The following is a 24114-nucleotide window of genomic DNA, read 5'->3' as shown; positions in this document are numbered from 1 at the left end:
TATTTATTTATATATATATATATATATATATATATATATATATGTAGAGATATATCTATATATATATACGTATATATGTATACATTCTTTGGGGGGATCCCAGGGTCTTCACATTATTGGTAACTTTGTTCCAAATTTTTTAATCAATATGGATGGTGTCAATCAAACCCCTCTATCAGTTTCTTGATGACGCCATCTAATTAAACGAATAACTGAAAGTATAAAACCAGCCACACGAGAGTGACAGGCTGTAACACAAACAGATAGATTAACCAACAGACAGAAAGATTGACAGACACACAGCAGTTTGCATCTAGTTTACGACCCACCAGACGGTCTGCAGCAAAAAGCATGAAATTAGTTCCTAAATCCCAAACCCCCCAAACCCCTGAATCCTTTACTTACCTTTTCTAGAAGGTAATTGTTAATGTGGCCTCCGATGGGATCTCCTTTAAAGTCAAAATTGATATCCATGTATTTCCCGAATCGACTGGAGTTGTCATTCCGGTTGGTTTTGGCATTCCCAAAAGCCTCGAGGAGAGCGTTTGATTGGATTAGAATATTCTTCACTCTGTGAATGTGAGGAAGGGATCATATCTGAGGTGACTCACCGATCTCTTTACACCCCCCAAAACCTCCCCGCCAAAACCATTTAAGGACTAAAAAAAAATGAGTATAAAGAAAAAAGCTTGAGATTTAATCAAACTAGACTGACAGTAATATTGTGACTCACATTGATAATACTGAATGTCAAGTCAATTAGAAAAGGACACTCGTGTCATTGATTATAACCAATAAAGAAAAAAGAGTTTACAAACAGTGAATTGAAAATTAACATATGTAAATGCTCACTGGTTGTAATCAATAAAGAAGAAGTCATAAATGTTTGTTTTTTTTTTGGGGGGGAAGTACCAAAGTCTATAGAAAGCTGTAATTAAAGTAGCAGTTCAGAGTGTTTCAAATACACATAGAATGTAGTAACTTTAAATGAACAGGACCACCTGAGATATATCAATTTCATTTCTATTTCACCCTGCATTTACTTTTCAGCCTTCACTTTCAACCCACAGTTCCATAATTGCAAAACATATTAGTGTTGGTAAAAGTATTACAATAGATCTACTGTTTTGCCAACTTAATTGGGTCCTAACTGAGAAACCGTGCAGTCTCTGTGGGTAGTATTCGGCCTTCACATACAGTAGGCCTTCATAGATGTGACCAGTTGTAAATAATGCGTGCCTCTTGTCACGTCTGTAACAACTGGCGATATCGTGCACAAGTATGCTGGCTTTTAAACCTGTTATTGCATGATTACAATCTTGTCAAAATTTTAAACATAATACAGAATTTTTGCTCTCACTCCCTTAATTCAACAACATCCTGAAATTTGAGCTTTACAACCCCATAAAAAGTACTTACAAGTTTTTCCCCCAAACAAAAGGCCTCTCACTTAACACCCTTGACACTGATCAAAAAGGTTACAATATCATTCAAAACAAAGCCAGATACATGATGATATCGATATGGAAAATCTCATATATCCCACCAAAGATCTCAAATATGAGCATTTCACAGGGAACAAAAATTCCTCAGTTGTGGTCTAAACTTGATCTTTTCTGTTTTAAAGAATATTCATTGAACGGAAACTTTGCAGGCTAACCTCGTGTCGACATCTCCTAAACAATCTAAAACCTGAAACACCACAATTCCGAAAGCAGTTTCAAATGACATATAAGTTTTACAGGAACGTTATGTTCCCAATCTTAACATTGCAGGCATTCACTGAACAACAATTATGACAGGTTTTAGAACGATGATGTTCCGTGCCTGAGTAGAGAAATTTGATGAGAGTAGACATATCTCTATATGTCTAAAGATATCAAGTTCATGTGTCAAATCTAATATCCTTTCGGATGCTAATCGATACGGCTCGAGAGGGATTCTAGAACTAACATTCACTAACTTTGAAGGAAGTAATCAATATACACCGTGGAGTACCTTTCGACTTCGGCCTGCTGACGGACGTTGGTCACAGCTGCGATGTACCTCATGATGACCTTTGACGCTTCGGTCTTACCGGATCCGCTCTCACCTTAGAAAAAAGACAAAAGTGGACGATCGAGACCATAAGAGAAGAGGAGGGGACCGCGGACCGGGAATGGGTCAATCACCGGGAGAGGCACGCTGCTAAAACCGGTCTAATACCGACGGCTTTAAACAAACACAGGGTAGAACGAGAGTGCAGGTTTCGTGGGGAGACAGGAAAGTGAGGAGAGCGAGTGAAGTACTTAAAATAAAGCCAATCTGTGGACCACCGGTTGTAAGGAATATTCTACAGTACATAGCAATGCAAATAGACCTGTACTGTACTTTGCGTATTCTTAGTATATATACACTGGTATATACATGCATTGTACAGTAACTACTCCATACAGTTTCTATAAATCCTACTATTTGATCCATCGGGGGCATAGATGTCACAGGAGTCACTGTAGGTACGTTTCAGGGGATTCAAGTAATTACCGGAAACTTTATTCTCCCGTCAATATAAGAATCGAGATACGTCGGTCTCGATTGTGAAAAGGGAGATCTTGTGAATATTTGTTTGCATTATAATTTACATATTATCGTAACCTTTCCTCCCTACCTGAGATGACGATGCACGTGTCCCTCGCTCTCCTCTTCATGGACTTGTAGGCGGCATCGGCGATGGCGAATATGTGAGGCGGCCGTTCGTAGATTTCCCTCCCCTTGTACTGTTCTACCATGTCATCGCCGTAGATATCCATGGTCTTGTAGGGGTTGACGGACACCACCACTTCGCCGATGTAGGTGTAAATCTTGCCCCTTTCAAACCTAGGGTAAAAAAACAAAGCGAAAATGAAATGAAAGGAATGATTTTTTTAACGCTGTATGTACAAGCATACCATGCGTCATGGCCAATTAGCTAAGGCATCGGACTTGTGATTCAAGCATTACAGGTACAAGCCCTGGCCAGATCATTGTGTTGTGTACTTGGGGGCAAGGCACTTTATCGCCATTGCCTCTCTTCACCTAGGTACAGTATATAAATGGGGACGTGCGAGGTATCTTGTAAATATAGTTGCGTGCGCCGGATTGTGGCTGCACCCTATGGGAAGTCTCCCAGGGGACACACGGTTGTGGTGCACTGTGGTTCCCCAGGAGAGATTGTTCGACTTGTGCACACTTTGGTGTGTAAGTGTGACAAGTTACCAAAGACCAAGGTTAAGTTGTAAAGTCGTGTGAGAGGACCTTGGCCTTGAACAAGACAGTAATAATAATACTTTAAGTACTGCATTATAACACATTCATGATGCACAGTTGATTCAAACAAAACATGACACAATTTACACAGAAAATACGGCTAATATTTCCAGATTTTTTCTCCCCCAGGTTTTCTTGTCTTACACCGAGAGAACTTAAAGGCCCAAAGGGTCTGGATAAGAATTTCTTCCACACTCTTTGAAATTTTCTACACATGGAGACACTACAGGGATATATACAGTATAGATAGATATAATTGTACATATATTACACTTGTAAAAATTTGCAACAACTTTTAGGTTTGGTCTCCTCTTTTAACTTCTCTCTCTCCCTCTTTAATGAAATGAATATTGATTTATCATCTTCTGCATGCAACATTAACTATAGATATATATGTGTTCATAGTTCATAATTAAATGGCTATATCTGTATGTTTTGCTGCACATGAAAAACAAAGTAATTAAGAGGGGAAGGGTAAACATTGCTGTCACTAAGTGGTGAGTGACAGTCAGCAAAATTAACCTCGCATTTGCTACAAAGGCGTTTAATATGAAACTGAAATGGACCAAGTGACGATGCTCTTGGTAAAGTTAATTTGACTCGCCCCTAATTTGGATAGAAACACACCAACAACTTCTGTACTGTGAAACACTATACTATACTAATGTAATTTGGATAGACATACACTGTACTGTTTAATATAAACTGACCAAATATTTTATTCTAGAAACAAAATCTTTTCAAAAATCATTTAAGTACGTTTCATTAAGCATGTACAGAACCAGTGAACAAGAACAAACTGGTGATCAAAACTAATGTAATCACTAATAAAAACTTTCCTCCTACACAGATTGTCCGGACAAATCATTCGCAACTTTAGTTCTTTTTCTTTCAATGAACAAAAGAAATACTTCGACTTGCAATTCATTACTAGACAAAAATAGCCTTTTTTGCAATACTTGGAATGACTTGCATAATAAATACAGATCTCGATCTAGCTGATTAAACTTTTAAGGGCATACATGTACACGTACATACATGGGCGTAGCCCTCAAGTTTACAATGCCTCAGAAATTGTGAAATGGTTTCCATTCCAAGTCAGACAACTAAATGTCTCAATGGGTGAAAATCCTTCCAGATTTTCATAATTGGCAGTAAAATGATCAAACGGTGGAACTTTGTGAATCATGGAACATTTTTTGCCCCCTTTCTTATTATTCCAAGGCCCGTAATTTCATCAAACTTGCTCCCAAATATGCTAATAATTCAAGCTAGGCAACCTTTAGGGTACAGTACTGTACTGTGCTGTATGTACATTTAAGGAGTGACCTACCATATGTACAGTAAAACACAAGCTTGCCACAATGACAAATATCAAAATGTGACCTCCTGTGTTGCCATTACCAGTTTTTCACACCTTATGGTTCCTGTAGACCCATAGAGCACACAACTTAACACTGACAATCAATACTACGTCCGACTAAAGTAAACTAATACAGTCACTAATACAGTATGCAGTATAATATGTAGGATATATACTGTATGCGCAACGCATGCTCTAAATCTGTTTATTAAATTGTTAATCACTGACACTAGAAATGAAGAAAAATAGCCTAAACTCAGTGGATGAAAATTTTATTGGTTTCTCCTCATTTATACTGACAATATTGATGTGTGTGTGCAAGGAGGCATATACTGTACTGTATGTGTAGCAGATTGGAAGTCGCCGCATTTTTGGTCTTATAAAAATCGAGGTTCCTGTGTAGAAACCTGCTACGTACAGTACACATCTTTAAACTTGCATAGTAAATCCAACAAATGACAATGATATGTCTATGGGGGCGCTGAATACTATACATGACAATAGCTTCATATTTGAAAAATACAGTTTGCAACTTGTTTTGAAATCCATTGACCTATAGAACTTACAGTAAGAAGATTTGCTTTGTTGAAAATTTGTCTTTGTTGAAAATTAATCACTGGTAGTGTAATTTATAAAGTGCATTGTTACTTTTAAAATTAGTAATATTACTAACAGTACAGTGTATAGTATTGTACATATAGTACAGGAGTTGTTCGGTATGTTGTAATGGGTTATTTTAAGGAATATCATAATGAAATTTTTTTCACCCTACAAAGTACTTTGACAGGACAAAATATGTGAGGTGACAATGAACTTTGAAGGCCAGAAGTAATAAAAGAACTTTCCATAAATGGATAAAAACCAGAATAATAGACTATAATGGATAGTTACTCATACAGTGAAAATGGTGTGCAGTACAGTTCTGTATGTGTTAGACCAAAACTGTTAAAGGTAAAGTTATTGAATACAGTATCTGGTATACAGAAATACAAGTTACTATATAGTATCTGGTATATAGAAAATACAAACTTCTATATAGTATCTGGTATCTACAGAAAATACAAGTTACATCCCAAAATGTACATCCCAAAATATATACATGTATATTATAATGTCTCTATTTGCATAATTTGAATGTCTCAATTTGCATAATTTGATTATTACTGAAACGTTTCCTAATCTGCAAAAGTTTTGTTAGTGCTTGCAGAATAGTAGCAATGTATGCAGTTAAGCTTGGTCCAATCATAGATTTAAATCTCATGCCTCACAGCTTACAGTAAGTGCTAATTTATCCTAAAGTGCATTCAGTTGCTTTGTGCAAGGGGCTGACCCCTAGGTTTGTGTTGGATGAGGCTGAGCAATATATTTCTAATAAACTTGTCCAATGAGAGTATAAATGATATGGCCTAAAGTACACTAATGTACATGGAATTACTACAATTTAAACCCAGATTTTGAAAACTTGGACAAACAGGTCATGTGGTAAAATGTGGTACAATGGTACAATACTTTTTCTTTGTGATATGTCACCACAAAAACCAAACAACTTGAATCACTACCAATCCCAGTCAATGGTAAATAGTATTGTATCGTAGCATAGTGTTTGTCGTGAGAAGGTAAATAGAAACACTTTCCCAGAACGGGACTCAAATGTATGGACTCCTAAAGTACTGAGGGTGCCATGGAATCATGATAAAGTGTCTATCCTCTGCTATCCAAAACTACAATCAATAAACTAAGTATTAGAGGTCCTTGCACAAAATGTCTCCACTTTCTGTTAGTTGTATAAACTATCAACTGTCTATTATCCAAGAAGCTTTAATTTAGAGATTTATAAATATCCCAACATTTATGAGTACCTAAAACCTATTACAATGTGATTGGACTTTACTATGGATTTTGGGGAAGGGGGAATAGGGGGAGGGGTGGAATGGGGGGATTTGTTATAGTACCTCTGGAATCGAATAAAGGAAATGTGCAGCAAGAGAAAGATCTGTATTAAGCCAATTGAATTGTCTTGTTCAGTATTCACATACACAGCAATTAGTTGCAGTTATAATATTCTAATAAAAATTTCATGATCTAACCTTGAAAAACTTACAAAGGTGCAGCATCAACAATATAATCGTTATTTTTATAAAAGGTAGATTGGTGAGCATAGATCAAAGCTAAACAAATAATGATGCCAGGAATATCCACTGCAGGTTTTTTGACATTATAGCATTTTCCTGGTTCACTGGTTTATTTCAATATACAGTATACTGAAATAATAATATTTAGGCCTACTCAGGGAATTATTTAGAACTCAAAATACTGTTTAGCAGTCTTGAAGTCTCTGAATGTTAGACTCTATAGATAACAAAACACTATAGTTCCTGTGTACTGCACAAGATTGATACATCATTGCACTTGCATAGCAAGTTGCCAATTTTGCATAGCAAGTTGCCCATTTTGCATAGCAAGCTGCCCAATTTGCATAGCAAGCTGCCCATTTTGCATAGCAAGCTGCCCATTTTGCATAGCAAGCTGCCCAATTTGCATAGCAAGTTGTCCATTTTACATAGCAATTTTTGCAACGGATAAATTAATCCCTGTGGCTGTGTAGAACTTTGCTCAATACAAATTAAATGCGGCCAGATTGTATGTTTATGACAGCTGGTCTATATAGCACACTGTTACAGACTACAGTTAACTATTAACTACATGTTTGCATATAGAATTATTTTCATTTAAGGTAGCATTAAACTATGATTGCAATCTATAGGCTTTGGAGTTTAGAATGAGTTACAACCACAGATGGACATGCATGTGTCAGCAAACCATTTGTGCAGCTTTTGAGACCTTAAGTACAGTAGAAAACAATGTTTACACCTAAACCAACATTCATGTATCGTCTGCTCAGGGCCCTGTAGTCTGGTACATGTTGTATACTGGGACTGTGACAACTCTCCATTTCCAAACATATATCAAATGTCACTAGTATACGTGGCAGTTGTTCAATTTGGCCCAAAATCCTTAGAGTCTGGAGACACCAGTTGGTCTAGTAAATGACATAATATTCTGTACTAGACTTAAAATCTACTTTATCAATTTACTGGCTGATACAATTTTTAAAGAGAGAGTTTTGCTAACAATTTACATTTTTGATTTTTATTTTTTAGTGAAATATATTACGTACCTGGTAAAGTTATTAGTTTGTTTCAAAGAGACTTTACAAGGAACCGATTGAGAGCCATAAGTAATGTTTCTCGCATGCGTAACTGATGCATTATTAGTCTGTATGATTTTGGCATAGGCTAGGCCCAATTTTTGTTGAATATATTGTTAGAAATGTCGGGATTTTAGATGAAAATAGTGCTTGGCAGGATTCAAAAGTTTTAAGACAGTGCTGGGCGGTAATTTTTAGTGCTGGGCGGGGCCGCCCAGCGTGGGCACATCCCTGCTTACCTATACAGTATATATTACAATAAGGCCTACAAATTTACCACAACCAGTGGGACCACATGCCCTGTACACTGTACTGCCAACTTGCTACAACTTATTGTACAAGTACTTGTTAGGCCTAAGTACCAATTAAAGGCCTAGGTGGTTACCACCAGTTTCCACCCCAGTTAGATATAGTTAGAAATATGTAATTTCAACATACAGTACTGTAGGCCAATACCTATAGTAGGTCTTTTGATACACCAGCATTACAGATTAATTGAAGTAGCCGACTGACGGTGAAAACTTGACTGAATGTGAATTACCAAGAATGGTTCAAGATATTTTGGTCACAGCTATTCAGAAACTTACAATTCGCAACAAAATTGGTAAACCCAAGAAAGTTACTTTCTGCTCCAAAAGGTTGTGTGTACTGTTGTTACCCATGGTGCTTGGAATGGACAGTAACAGTGGAAATTAACTGGGACAGACACTATTGTAATTTCCCCAGCTGGCCCAGGCTATACTAGTCAGTAAAACCAGTGGTAGCTGAGTAGTAACTAGGCTAAGTTAAGTAGTACAGTAGACTATACCACTAGGCCTACCAGTACTAGTAGGCCTACTTGAATTGATAGAGTAAATTTGGCATACTGTACTCATTTACCACACCTGGGCCTGTTGTACAAAAGCAACTTAGGCCTAAAAAGTAATTATAACTTATCATACGTTGCTAAATGGTCTGTAGGGTGATTGGCCTTAACTTAAGTACATTGTACTACGCCTAGGCCTACCTCTTCTTACTCTAAGGCATACTTAGTGCACTTGGAAACTTAGGACGCATAGGCTAGGCCAAGTAGTTCTCCTAACTCCTAGTACGAGTACGGTACCTACCTCAGTTTTAAGTTTCCCATAAAGGCATCTTCATTAATGTCATCCAGGAGAACAAAGTCCCCCTTTCCGAACTCTGCCCCTTCGTGCTGGGTCATTTTACACGATTTGTCCCACTATGAAAATTGAATTTAGTGTACGTCAGTTTGGGCTTCTTGGATACGGGTACTACTACTAATGATTCGGATGAATTTTGAATTGAGACTTAATCGGTACACTCGGTCCAAATTCCGTTCTAACTTAAGTGTGTGTAATGGCTGAACAATTTAACCACATGTAGCCTACGTACGTGTGAGCAATACCGCTTGCAAGTCTCAGACACGCCCACGGATTAAATATTCAACAAACTTTTTAACCCACCCAGTTCCACTGTACGTAACGTTATTCTTCAACACAAAAGTTGAAGCTCAGCAATAGAGGTTAACCTTTATTATGACTCATATTTACAACTTCCGAATAGTTTACCGTTTACGTCACCGGTGACGTCTAATGTTGCCATTAGCTGGTTATATTGAACGACAGGTCTCGAAACATAAAAGATTCTTTATTCCTGACGGTACCGAAAAAGTTGCAAACTCCGCTTGGTCGCCCATGAACATTTTGACTTCCGCCATAGAAAAAAAAAGCCTTAATCGTGCCAAGTAAGACCAAAGGCTTCACAATGGAAATGATATTTCGACGGAGCAGAATGTTTGGTGTCTAATCATGGTTTTGAGGGGAAATCACATACTTTGATTTTGCTACGTAAAGGTGTAATTAATTTAAAGGAGTCAACTTCTTAGTAAAAAACCTCGCTTATATAGGCCTACAGTAACACTATTATAGAACCTGTTTCTTGTGGTTAGGTGTAGTGGCATTATCTTCCAGTAGCCCAATGTGAGCTCTAAAAGAAGTTAATCAGGCGAACACTATTTTCTTACTTAACCTTTAATGTCCCTGTATGAATTGCCTTCGATTTTTACTTCACATGATGTCTGTAAGTTTGAATAGGGAACAACTATTACAAAGTGCACTGAAGTGTAACAACTAAGCAAAAAGGGAGAAAAATCTTATTCTAATATAAACTCTGACAAAGGTGCTCACGGTATTGCATTTAAATGCACATATACAACAGAATTAAGCTTTGAAGTTCTATCGCATCTTTATTTATTATATTTTTTATCAGTTATCTATAGAACAATTTGTTGACCAAACAGGTCAAATTTGAAAGATAAATTCCATTCTCCCGCGCCTTACCTCTCCTTCCCCACCCCTACCTAATTATTCGAATATTATTTTAAAAATTGTTGCAATGGAAAATATAATAACATTTGTGCTTCTAATCACATTCCATTTATCCAAAATTTCTCAAAGCGGTGAGACCGAGACCTCCGCTTAGACTCACCCCTTGGACGAATTAAATTGTTATCTCCCTCCCCCCGTACAAAAAGGTGGTTATGACCCCGTTTCCCTTCCCTATCCTTCCCCCCTCCTCACCCCCAAAAATGATCCAATAGAATCAGGAGTCTACTATTCCGTCCTACCAACAACCGAACAACTCCAAATAAAGAGGACGCTATTGACCTTTTAATATTGAAAATGAGGTTGAGCGGGCTGCGAGTTTTTTTTATGCAGGTAGAGTCGTACTATCGTGTATATTGAATAGCCAATCACAGCCAAGTTTATTTTGACGTCATCAAATATGACAAGGAAAGCATGAAACACTTAATATTTATAGTCGATAAGTTCAACCTGACGTGCTAGCCTGAGCATGAAACACTTAATATTTAAAGTCGATAAGTTCAACCTGACGTGCTAGCCTGATGCAACAACAATGCTGCAGTAATCTCTAGCGAAGCTATTCCTTTAGCTTTAGCCATACACCGACTACATTTTTAGTTTTTTAATATGAAATCTGTGTTCGTTCCAAAATTTTGGAAACCTGGTAAGAATTCTTTGCCACAAATTTCCTATCTTAGTATGTAGACAACACAAGACAATTAGACAAGGCAATATCCCTGCCCTGCCCTGCATGTTGGTGTACCAAAGAAGGAGTACAGAGTTTTGTTCATATGGGCGACCCGACGATAACATATGTAAAGTTATATTCTCATTGGAACCGGGCCTTGACTTAAACCGGGAATAACGAATTCAATAGATTCAAAAATACACCAATCACATTTCGTCAATGTTTGATAGCTCGTCACTTTTGTTGAACAAAACATAAAATGGTATTGAAATTTACTCATTTTAATTTCAAAGAAGATCGCAATAACTTATGATAACATAGATTGTCATTTATGCCTTCTTATACAACAACATTATTTTTCTTGCAAATTCAAATGATGCATCCATGGAAACCATACAACCAGTGGCGTAGCTACGGGGGGGCCTGGGGGGCCGAGGCCCCCCATGAAATCGGCTGCCCCCCCCCACTGGCCCCCCCACTGGGAATGGGGTAAAAAAAACACTCATCAGTGCGATTCGCTAATATTTTTTGTTCAATAATTTGGGAAATAGAGTTAATTTTCTCGTCTGCATCTGGCAGAATAAGAATAATACAATATCTGTAGTAATCATGAGAATGGTCACACAGCATGGCATGGCAATGGTCGATGCGACGATTGCGACCATACACCACGAACCTTGTGCTGCGTGATAGCGATATCTGCTGAAAATATGTTCAGTGCTTCCACCTAGCGCAACAATCTATCAAAAGATTGGCTCCGTTTGTTCTGAGCCGAGGTATCAGGTATTCATGGGCGGCGATCATGGGGGGGGGGACGGGGGGGACATGTCCCCCCAATATTTTAGGTGGGGGGATATAGTATCTTATATCCCCCCCCAATATTTGGTGGCATAGTTTTTTTTTAAGCATATGTTTTGTATTTTTTTATGATATCGCTAGTAATTTCAAAATAGAAAATGCTTAGATGCAACTTACAAGGCCTGGGAAGTGCCATTTCCAGCGATCTGGGAGGCATTTTCGGCCAAAATTTTCTTTTGCGCTTCGCGCCAACTTATGGTGGCGCTACGCTTAGAAAGTCTGGGTACAAGCTTTGCCCCTCCCTTGGCAAATTCCTCGCAAAGCGCCTGTCTAACCGTGTCACAATTTGTTACTATATATGACCGAAAGTAGTTTTTACTTTTTTTTCTCGAAATGAATAGCTAGACGGACCGCATCCGTAATGAAATTTGGTTTGCATCTTGTGTATGAGTGTAAGTACGTACAATCATACATAGGATCCACATCGATATGGGTTTACTGGGTTTCCATTTGGCCGTTTCCTACAAGATTTCTAACCGCAGGTGCGTAGCCAAGGGAGGGGGGGTGAAGGGGTGGAGACCGCCCTCCCCCTCGAGCATATTTTTTTGGTATTTTCTATGATATCGAAGTTTTATAGTAGCCGTTATAAGAGGTTTTAATATTTGTACACCAATAATTTAACTGTGTCTGAAATTTCGAAAATCCCTTGACCAACATTCTTCATCATAGTATACTTCCCTCTACACTCGTACAATTTTGACCGGTCTGTTAGTGGTTGAGGGGGGTTTTCTATATTGGTTGTCCATAGATGAAATTTAGTGCAACATTATGGGTATGTTTTGAAGTGAATTTATTATTCAAATTCTGAACAAATAATGGGCTTAAAACCTTGAAAAGTGGGGCTGACGGGTATTGTGGGGCGTTACGTAGAATTACCTACAAATGCAATGAGGTCGAACATGATGTGTGACTGGTGACAATCTTGACAAAAGGTTATGAATGAAAAAAAAAACTATTAGGAAAAACTTGGTTCTCAGGCAAAAGTGTACATCTGGTTGGTCATTTTCAAGCCCGAGAAGTGCCATTTCCGGTCATCTGGGGGGCTATCAAAACCAGAAATTTTCTTGTACGCTGCGCGCCAACCAATGGTGGCGCTCCGCTTTGACAGTAATTCGCCTGCATCCAAGCAGATGTTCCCCCCCCCCCCAATATTTGAAACAGATCGCCGCCCCTGCAGGTATTTATATATTGCCTCGAGTCAAATGAATATATGTCATTGAATATTCCACAAAACAACTTTTTTATGGCCACGAAACTGTCGAAACAGGATTTTCCACTACTGGTAGAGATATAAAATATTGGGAATTCTGAAATTCCTGCAAATGATGCCAACTTCCCTCAAGTTAAAAGTCTGGTTGAGTTGGCAAGGCCAGTCAGCATGAAAGAGAAAAAACTTTTTTTGCATTTCTGTCACCAAAGTTGCATATCTTTTTGGTTGCTATTTTGCCTCACAGGTGCCATCTCCTGCGATCTGGGGGGTGCTGAAATCTCAAATTTTCTCTGTACGCTCCGCGCCAACCATGGTGGCGCTCCGCTTAGATAGTAACCTCCGGCCCCCCACTAGAAAGAACAGCCCCCCCATGGCCCCCCCACTCAAAAAATCCAAGCTACGCAACTGCATACAACTGTACATATATGTAAGGGATTTTGTATATCTTTTGGATAGAATATAAGATCGAGATTCATAATATTTTTACAAGTTAATATCTCAGCAACGGAATAAGTTACGAAGAAAGTGGGCAAGAATGTGTTTCTTCACATGCTCACAACATGCATTATTTATATGCATTCGAATTCGTTATTATTTTCATGAGACTGCAAAGTGACATAAGATGCGATAGGGTATGCTATGTTTAAAGAACTCTCACCCGCGCCTAAAAAATGAGTTAATTGGAGGGGGGGCGGTGGGGAAAAATAATTTATGGCTAGACAGTCATTGCCGACTTTGAAATCCGTCCCCCCCCCCCCCTCACAATTTTGCAAGGTCCGTTAAAGTGACTCCATGGTTTTCCCTTTCGGATAACCAAAAAGTCAGTAGGAAAGGGATTTGAAAGGGCCAAAATCGTTGTTTTTTTTTTAGTTAATTTTTTTTATGTATTTATGTATGTTTAATTGGGGGGGGGGGGCATTTTTTGGCTATATCTATTTGCTTTGTATTCATAACTGCGTGACAATATTTGTGCTCTCATTGGTCTTGAATTTTCCCGAAGAGCAGCCGTTAATTATACACAAGGTTTGACAACAAAAAATTAACACAATGCGATGGGGGAGAACAAAATGATAAAGTGGACTTTTTTTTCATAAGGACCTTAGATGTTACAGATGGATCCCGAAAACAATGCAGTTTCATGTAATTCCCCCCCCCCCCCAAATAAAAAGGAGAATGAATAGATCATTTATTGCAGTCGGAAACATCTTTAAATTGAGTCGGTTCCTTATCGTTACGTCTATCATTATCATTATCATCATCACCACCACCATCATCATCATCATTATCACCACCACCATCATCATCATCATCATCATCATCATCATCATCATCATCATCATCATCATCATCATCATCATCATCATCATCATCATCATCATCATCATCATCATCATCATCATCATCATCATTTTATCTTATCTTTATTTACTAATTATTATTATTGTTTTGCGTTTGCTAAATTAAACAGTTTTGTGCTTCCTAGAAACAGTCGAACCGCAGTAAATTATTTATTAACAATGCCAGCTTCGTGGGAGATTTTTCACTCCAATGTTATTTGGTTGTGTAATAAGTTTTCTTTGAAAATATGACAAACAAATGACGGTAATTGGTTCATGTTTCTGGGAAATTATTACATCCCTTCGAAGGAAAACCTAATAAATGGCAAATTTTTAGAGGTCGCATGGCGAAAAAAAAATCCAGGGGCTCAAAAAATAAATTGGTTCAACAGTAAACAAAACATTAAAATATAATTAGAGAAATGATTGACAGCACATAGTTATATTTCGGACCCACATGTGTTTTTTTTTTTTTGGAGCGGGGGGTTGTAATATATATTTTTTTTTTCTGATATTGATATCAATGATCGTTCATTACCGTATTCTCGTAAGTTTATACGTTGTTTATACGTTGTCTGTTTCGTCTACATGGGTGTGGCGTATGGCAAGCCGTTTCACTTTTTATTCGATATTTGATGATATCAACAATTATATATCACCAATTCATTGGCTGATATCAGCAATTAATTCGATTTTGATCGGGACATTTAGGGGTGTTTTTGGTCCACTCAGATCGAAGTGAAAACGTCCCACCCCCACCCAACCCCAAGTCCCCAACCCAAATTGAACCTTCTTCCGCTGGCTGTGTCAATGTGAACAGTACTATTCTAACTCAAACCGTTTTCCGTCTGCTCGATAATAATACAGGCTTCGAGATGACCGTATAGCCTATACTTTTCATTGCCACATAGGCTTACACAATTAGTGCGTCACTTTCCAAGCTGCTAGATGATCTTTGATACTTTTAAAAACATGGCAGAAAAACAAAACGATGATGACTGAAAATATGACAAAGCAATCACCGAATTAGATCATTTGAGATACTTTTTTTCCGACAATGGTTAACTTTTTCGAGCGAATGTACAAATACTGCGAATCCTACTCCTTCACCCCTACGACCTGCTTGATTTAAAAGGATTTAATTTAAAATTTATATCTCAACAACGATATTTCAAGCTGGAAGGTGGCTCAGTGCTTGCCCATGGTAGTTCTATAGTGCAGTTTTAACACAGTGGTTCATGCAGCGTGAACCTAACAATACCACGTCGTGTTCAAATTCTAATTTTTTTAAAGATAATACTCGTATAGTTTAATAGCGCCACTGCTTTAGCTGCGCACCCGAATTTGCGTGCATGAAAGTGACTTGGAAATGTTTTGGTCTGCTGCAAGCCGCCATTTAAACTGAATATCACGCGAGACTGTATTTCTCGATAGCGAGTTCGATTTCAAGTCGTTATGGCTCAAACTTTAAATTCATCGCTTTGAACTGTGACCTCGCCTACTAGTTCGGTTAGTTTCAAAGGGTATGATACCCAAAAGCTTGCATGCGTACTCGAGTTTTATTGTTATTCACCGCAACGCCGAACATTCAAGTCTCCATTCCCAGAAAAAAAGACCATTCACCATCGAGGAATCTTCAAATATATGATTATATTCACATTGCATCGCTTTAAGTATTTCACAAATTAAAAAGAGCCTACAATAATCGAAGTTAAGTTTATGAATTTATGGTTTGCTTCGGTATGTAAGCAGTGGCGGAGCGTCCATACAGCCAGGGGGCGGATGCCCCCCCCCCCCCTGACGGACTCAATGGACTGCTGGCGCCCTTTTCAGCTTTTTATCACTTTTTACTTATTCACAATTATTGACTTTTTATTGCGCTCTAATCTACCTATTGACATTTGTCACATTTTGTTGGCGATGACACCTATTTATTTTTCGTTTATCTGCAAATTAGCAAGGCCTTGAAAGGGTCATTTCCGGCGATCTACGGAGTATCTTTACTCAAAAATTTTCTGTACGCTCCGCGCCAACTTGTGGTGGCGCTCCGCTTAGTGTCGAAAGCGCCCCTACAGACCATTCTCGCCCCCCCCCCCGACCAATATCCCTAGCTCCGCCACTGTATGTAAGCTGAAAACAGGTCTGTGTCTAATGCAATCAATAAGTAATCGTCCTGAATTTCAATCGCTTTTACTCCAGTGGAAGTAAAATCGTCTCCAGTCCATTGTAGTTACTATATATATATATATATGTATATGTATATATATATATATATATATATATATATACATGGGCGGGATTACGGGGGGGCAAGAGGGGGCATTTGGCCCCCCACTTTTTCCCAAACCTTAGTCGCTTTAGTTTTTTTGTCGCTTTTGCAGACAAATGTGCACAACCCTAGTCGAAATTATTCCCCCACAACAGCTATCCAATAGGCCTATTTGTTTCGAATCTAAGTCAAATTTGTGTTTAACATCGTAACATGTAGCATGAATAACTGAAGCTGGAGCTAGCACATGGTCCGCAGCACAGGTTACGAATCCTGGAGCTAACACACTAGCGATTCAATTCTGCATGTGATGAATCCACGGCATGTGCTACAGTGCTAGCTTCAGGAATTGGTTTTAAACGTTGCTGCTCTACTGAATGCGTTGAATAACTAAATCCAGAGAAACGATTTACAAAGCCAGAATTGCATATCGGGTATATCAATAATTAAATGCAATACACTGACACATGACACACTCCCCACCCCACCCCACCCCCAGTGGTCTAGCCCTTCATTAACAGTAAGTAACATTCAAGTATTTATTATGAATTTCTATGTTGCCTGATAATCTGGCAATAGTTCAAACATAATGCTGGTACTGCCAGGTAATAATTTCATTTTCAAATCTCAGCCAGTACTATGAAATGACCCGTTAATATATTGCTCCATGTTGCACCTAGTCGCATTGTAAAATCCAAAAAGTCACCCCGCCTCGACTTCAGTGGCGACGGAACCGGTGAACTTGAGGGGCTTATCCCCCATGAAAAAAGTTTGGGGGGGGGGTAAAGGTATGTTCGTTCAGCCCCCAATATTTGCCAAGTTATCCAAGAAGTGGGGACCGCGGGGAGAATTTCAAAGTGGGTGCTGAACATATTTTTGATTGGTCCAATGCACAATATACTAATAATTTTAGGGGGAAAGAACTGTCTAGATGCGATTTATTGTTACCAGAGGTGTCATTTTTGCTGATCTAGGATTTCCTTTCTGCTTAAATTTCGACGCGCCGCGCCAACTGATGGTGGTGCACCGTCTAAATAGTGACGTATAAGCTTCAGTTGTACATCACCATATAAGTTCTTCTATCCGTCCTCCCTAACATTACACACGTTCATTAATTGTTTAGATGCAATTTAAAGCCTATATGGGTGTTAATTTTACCGATCTAAGGGTACCTTTCATCGAAAATTTCGACGCTCCTTGCCAACCGATGATGGCGCTCCGCTTAGATAGTGACGTATAACAAAAGTTGTACATCACCATCTGACCATATGTTCTACTATCAATCCTCTTCAAATTTTTAAACGATAATTAACTATCTAGATACAATTGCAGACATGAGATCCATATTTTAAGGATGGGTACATGCAGCTTAGAGCACTCGGGAAGTGCCGTTTCCGGCCATCTGGAGGGTTTGTAAAGCCAAAAAATTTCTTGTACGCTCCGCGCCAACCGATGGTGGCGCTCCGCTTAGATAGTCTTGCTGGCAGGTTTGCCCCCCCACTTTCACAACTCAAATCCCGCCCCTGTAACAAAAATAAAACAAAAATATTGAAACCCGTATAGGATTTTTGTACGAACAGAAGGGGGAATGGATATAGGTACTCACTTCCGCCTGTTGGTATTCTACTGTGTGACAATTTTATTCCAAACTTTTATCGAAGGTGCTTCACAATCAGTTCATTTATAGAGAGTGTTATCTTTAAGATTTGAGTAGTATGATATACCTAAACTCTCAAACTTAATATAACGGGATGGGCTGTTTTTATTTCATATAATTTCATATAATAGTTATCTGGACCAATGGTTCTCTTACAACCCTCCCCTTGGACCAATTAGAGCTTTCTATCGTCACCACACATATATAGTTGCAACCACAACAGCCACATTTTCACATCATCATATATCTTGTCCATTTTCGCGTTCCATACATTCCATTCTTACTACAAATTACCGATAATATTTTCTGTTTGTTTTTTTTTGGTTTTTGCTACTATATCGTTTGTTCCTTACTTAACTGGGGGAATTACTATACATAAACAGCTGTTACCCATATATACGAACCTCTTCGACAGGTAAATGTCTGGCCTATTCGTTTGGCTAAGTGACATAGCAGAATGTATAAGTTCCACGCGATCATGCAGTAAATACAAACGCGCAAGCCAAATATGTGTACTTTGCTCTCTATTTTTTTTTGCACGTCCAGGGTCCAAAAAAGTGAGAGTATAGCTTCCCCATCCATAGTATAGCTTCAATTCGCACTAACATGTATCGAAACCCACGGGATACGTCTTATTCCAATATATCTTTAGAAGAAAAACAGGAAAAAATGGAAAGAAAGAAGAAATACCAAAAATACGATCGTTAGAAAGCCTTGGATGGAAGATAAATTGGTTTTTATTTTCATAGAAGAAAATTGATTTTTCCATACAGAATGAATTGTTCCTTTGCATGTATCATCCAATTTACTTCTTCCCTGGTTCTAAATTGTTGGTGTACTCCCAAACTAAAACTGGATCGATTGCTAGGTGAAGTCTCTAATAAAGAAAACGTTTTTTTTTTCTTCCGTCGACATAATGGAAAAAAAGCTTGCCTGGTTTTGTATAATAGAACATATACACAAGATTACATAAATACATATATATATATATATATATATATTTATATATATATACATCATTATCGTATGTTATAGCATCATCATCGTATATTATAGCATCATCATATTTCAAGACATCATTATCGTATATTATAGCATCATCGTCGTTTGTTATAGCATCATCATCGTGTATTATAGCATCCGTCATCGTATGTTATAGCATCATCATCGTATATTATAGCATCATCGTCGTATGTTATAGCATCATCAACGTATATTATAGCATCATCATGCAATGTTAGACCATCATCATCGTATGTCATAGCATCATCAACGTAAGTTATAACATCATAAATGATATGCTATGATAACATCAATATGTTATAACATCAGTATGTTATAACATCATCATGATATGTTAGAACATCATCATCGTGTACTACAGCATCATCTTCGTATGTTATGACATCACCATCATCGTATATAATAGCATCATCATAGTATGTTATAGCATCATCTTCGTATGTCATAGCATCATCACCAAATCTTATAGCATCATCATTGTATGTTATACCATCATCTTATTATGCTATAAGATCTTTATCGTATATTATATCATCATTATCATGACCGTATGTTATAATATCACCTACCTAAGTTATGACATCGCCACCTTATGTCATAGAATCATCATCACTTGTTATAACAGTATCAATGCAAGTTGTAACAACACCATCCATCGCATCTTAAAACAAACATCATCACATTATCATGCACTGTATAATATCATTGTCGTATAGCTCATTCGCCGGTGACCGTATCTCGATGTCTTCTTACTAATTTAGCATTTCATATCATGTTTTTCATTTTTAAGAAATTATTGCTTGTGTGACTTCTAAAAAGGTTTTTTTCTTCTTAAATACATTTTTATTTTCAATGTATATATATATATAGCCTATATATATATAGCCTATATATATATATATATATATATATATATAAATAAATAAATATATATATATGTATATATATATAAATATATATATATATATATATAGATATATATATATATATATATATCATTTACATATATATATATATACATATATATATATATATAAATATAATTGATATATATATATATATGTATATCTATATATATATATATTTATATATATATATATATATAATTGAATATATATATGTATATCTATATATATATATATTTATATATATATATATATATACATACATATATATATATATATATATATATACATATATATATACACATTGACAAAAATGTGTGTGTGTGTATAAATACATACAGTACTTTTCCATTGCTGATGCTGAAAGCATGTTAGTATCTAAATGGTTTCCGTCGGTTTTAGCAACTTTATCCTAAGCAGAAAGCGTCTGGACCTTACCTTCACGCATATATTTCCCGTTATTATTATGTTTGTATTGATTTCAAGAAATATTGGCGTTACAGAGAACACCCCAATGTGTGTTTTAAGACAACTTCATCTGAATTCTCATCAATTTCTCCGACAGCCTTGTCATCTTTGGTCTGGTTTCCGGAAAAGACACGCGGATTCGTAGATATAACTTCATTCCATGAAAACAGACTTTTTCCGAGTGTTAATCAGTTGTTTTGAACATCTTCCGTGAAAGTGAATATTTCGTAATACCCTTAAACTAAACTAAACTATATATATATATATATATATATATAATATAATATATAAGGTAATATATTTTTTCGTTTGCAGAAGGTTTTGACTGTTGTATTTCATATTGCTTCACGTGTGGTACGCATATGTGAAGAGCGGATCGGGGGGGGGGGGGGGTGGTGAGCTGAGGGATTTTTGTCAGTGAGCTGGCGGCATATGTTAGTGGTACAGGGGTGAAATATAGGTGTGTCTATGCTTTCATGTTGTTAACATGATATTCGGTAGACTGCCCCCTATTTGCCAATACTGCAGTTCAAGAAGTGATAAAAGTTTAGGCCTTTAAATGTACCAAACAAGTATTCTCTTCTTCTTCTTTCTTCTCGGACTCCCCCCCCCACCCCTCTCTTTCCCCTCCCACGCTTTACCTCCAATCCAACTTGGATAGGATATTCCACCGTTTGTAGGAGAAATTCGTCAGCATTGCAATTTAAAAAGATATGACATCCTGTAACTGTTAAAGTAATGCTATATTCAAGAAATGGAATCTTAATGATGCATGCCTAAAGACAAGCGCCTTCCAGTCTTCAGAACTTGTCGCTGTTCTTTATAGTATTTCTTCCACCCTCCGTAAATAGCCTATATGCAACACGTAACCTACCGTGCGACAGCGTACATACCGGAACAGCCAGAGGAGAGGTACCGTACGCGTGCAGCGTGCGTTTTGCATATAGGCCTATATAGGGACAACAAACATTCGTTTAATTATTATTTTTATTATTATAAAAAACTGGTCGTAATTTCTACGTTCTCTTTGGCGTTACGTTCTCTCTCATCAAATTTTGTAATATCAAATTCCAGATATCAGGCGCATATACAGGGAGTGAGTTGTGTGAGGGGTCGAACACACCCCCTTTAAAACCTCAAACGAAATATATTTAAAAAAAAAGTAGTATTAGCAAAAAAATTACGTTTAGACATCAGAAACATCCCTCAGTTGACGTCTTAAAGTTGAAGTTTTAATTTTCTCTACGGGATGACGCTTCCCCCCCCCCCACACCCCAATATAGGAGGATACTTTAACCAACCAACCAAGGGCAATATCCCCTTCTTGCAAAATCCTGGATTCGCCCCCTGCATACCGTTTATTATAATAAAACAATATATTACTATCATTTCCCATCCCACAAATTATTATATAATATCTCAATTTATATTGCCGATACTATTTTCGTATTGTGTCGAATTTCATTCTTTGGGGCGTGTTTATTAAACTATTGGTGAGTTAAAGTATATATAACAGAATATGAATTTTGAATGGCTTTCTCTTTATCGTGAACGATGGGGTATTTTTTACTAACATAAATTGTTGAAAGTCAACGCCCAAAAGAATGAGTCTTTTATAGCAAAACTGTTTGCGTCTGTTCAGATGTATGGTTTTGTAGCAATTATTAGGGATCATGGGGTCTAGTGTCCTGCCCAGAAATATAAAAGATAAACGCCAAAACAGGTACATTCTGAGGCACAATGTAGACTATAAAAATTTATCGGTCAGTAATAAGGTCTAAACGCAAGGTTATGCTAATAACTTATGTTGAATGTTTGTGTGAATGGGTGTTTAAGTACACCCCTCACACCCCTTGATCCTCACCCTCCCCCTCCCCCACCCTTAGCTGTTCGCTCTCCTCCCTTGACGCCATCTACATTATAAAGCAACTCATTGGCTAAGATAAATATGTTGCGCGTATTTTCGGGGAAGTGGGTGACATTCTGGCCAACACACCTCTTTTCCTCCCTGAAAATGTAACCACAAATAGTTATACATTAAAATAAACAGTGGTTTAAAACAATTACCACCTGCGTAAAAAAAAAAAAAAAAACGCCTAAGGATAAATATTAGGTTACCGTCAAAATGTAACAAAAAAAAAAGTTCAATGAAGTCACAAGGAATCCATACCTTTGGTATACATAATAGTTGTGTTCCCTTTTCTTCAATATTTTTTTATGTATTTTGGTATTGTTTGCTCAAACGTTCAACGAAGTATAGATTAAGACGGTAGCAATAATTACGATTTTCATTGAAGCCAAAAGAATAACACCATGAAAAAGATGAATCATCTGTGTACGTCTGTGTGTAGAGGCATGGACATGACTTTTGGCACGTAATCCCACTTTTCTCAATGTTCGAAAAATCATTTATGCATATGCATGATTAAGTCCAAGGCTGCGTGAATATCCAGGTACGTCATAATCAATAATGAACTATATATTGCTGCGGACTACATATTTATATCTATATATACATACATGTATGTATGTATGTATATATATATATATATATATATATATATTTATATAGGCTATATATATAGGCTATATATAAGCTATATATATATATAGGCTATATATATAGGCTATATATATATTATAAAAATGAATTATGGAACATGTTATTATTAATTACCTCATATTTCCACGGGCCTCCTGATTGACCCCAGTGAATACACAAACAAATACTTTAGTTGAATATAGAACAATTCCGACAAAATATCGAGGTTGAGACCAATGCAATGAGACGTTGTGGTGATGGATTCATCATATCACATGCATTGGCCTAATCGAGCATTTTATTTTTCAAATCATGTATTATACTCATATACTAAAAAAGAATTATTGTACCGGCATATCATTAACCAACCGCGTCCAGGAATCCGCATGCACGGATAAGGAGTTGGAGGGGGAGGGGGGGGGGGGGAGTAATAGAAGTTGTTATTAGCACAACCTTGAACTTACACCGGATGATACGCCTATTTTATAACCTAGTAAGACTCATATCCCACCCCCCCCCCCCCGTCCCTCCTCCAATAAAGGCAGGGGCACAATCCTCAATTTTCGATCCTGGATCTGCCCCTGTTCGGGGGCCACGGTCCCTCAGAAATTATCGCATGCAGTGACGATTTGGTTTGGGGCCGTGTAACAATTTCAACAACACTGGATATGCTTTCATGCTGTATTTTTCTTGCCCTGCCGTACCTCTTGAAAGCTATGACGTCATATGGATGAGTTCCACTCCTATATATGCGAGTTAAAACCTGTTCCGTTTGACTTTTAGCTAGAGATATATACATTCACTTTGAAAGATAAAGTCATCCTTGTTTCTGCTTACTTTGAAAAATCTGTACCTAATTGGAATTATACAGAACGCATTATCACGTAACAAAAATGTAAATGCCTTTTTTTTTTTTTTTCCGTATTCTTGATATATTG

General features: G+C 37.4%; 1 protein-coding gene across 2 annotated transcripts in view; it reads right to left on the bottom strand.

The window, feature by feature from the left end:
• The window catches only part of LOC139958688 (unconventional myosin-Id-like), a 260444-nt gene extending 251140 nt beyond the window's left edge, over positions 1-9304 (bottom strand). Inside the window, exons 1-4 of one of the 2 annotated variants that reach the window (XM_071955958.1) lie at positions 8963-9304; positions 2648-2856; positions 1999-2092; positions 406-571 (exon numbers count right to left, since the gene is read on the bottom strand). In XM_071955958.1, the coding sequence (XP_071812059.1) occupies positions 406-571; positions 1999-2092; positions 2648-2856; positions 8963-9057 (564 nt within the window). In that variant the 5' untranslated portion in view covers positions 9058-9304. The remainder of the gene's footprint in view (positions 1-405; positions 572-1998; positions 2093-2647; positions 2857-8962) is intronic. The other variant, XM_071955957.1, reaches the window with a different exon arrangement.
• Between the last annotated feature and the right edge of the window lie 14810 nt (positions 9305-24114).

The sequence above is a fragment of the Apostichopus japonicus genome, chromosome 18 (assembly GCF_037975245.1).
Source record: "Apostichopus japonicus isolate 1M-3 chromosome 18, ASM3797524v1, whole genome shotgun sequence".
Classification (NCBI taxonomy): domain Eukaryota; kingdom Metazoa; phylum Echinodermata; class Holothuroidea; order Aspidochirotida; family Stichopodidae; genus Apostichopus; species Apostichopus japonicus.
The sequence above is the reverse complement of the archived record's forward strand: the minus strand, read 5'-3'. Positions and strand labels throughout refer to the sequence as shown.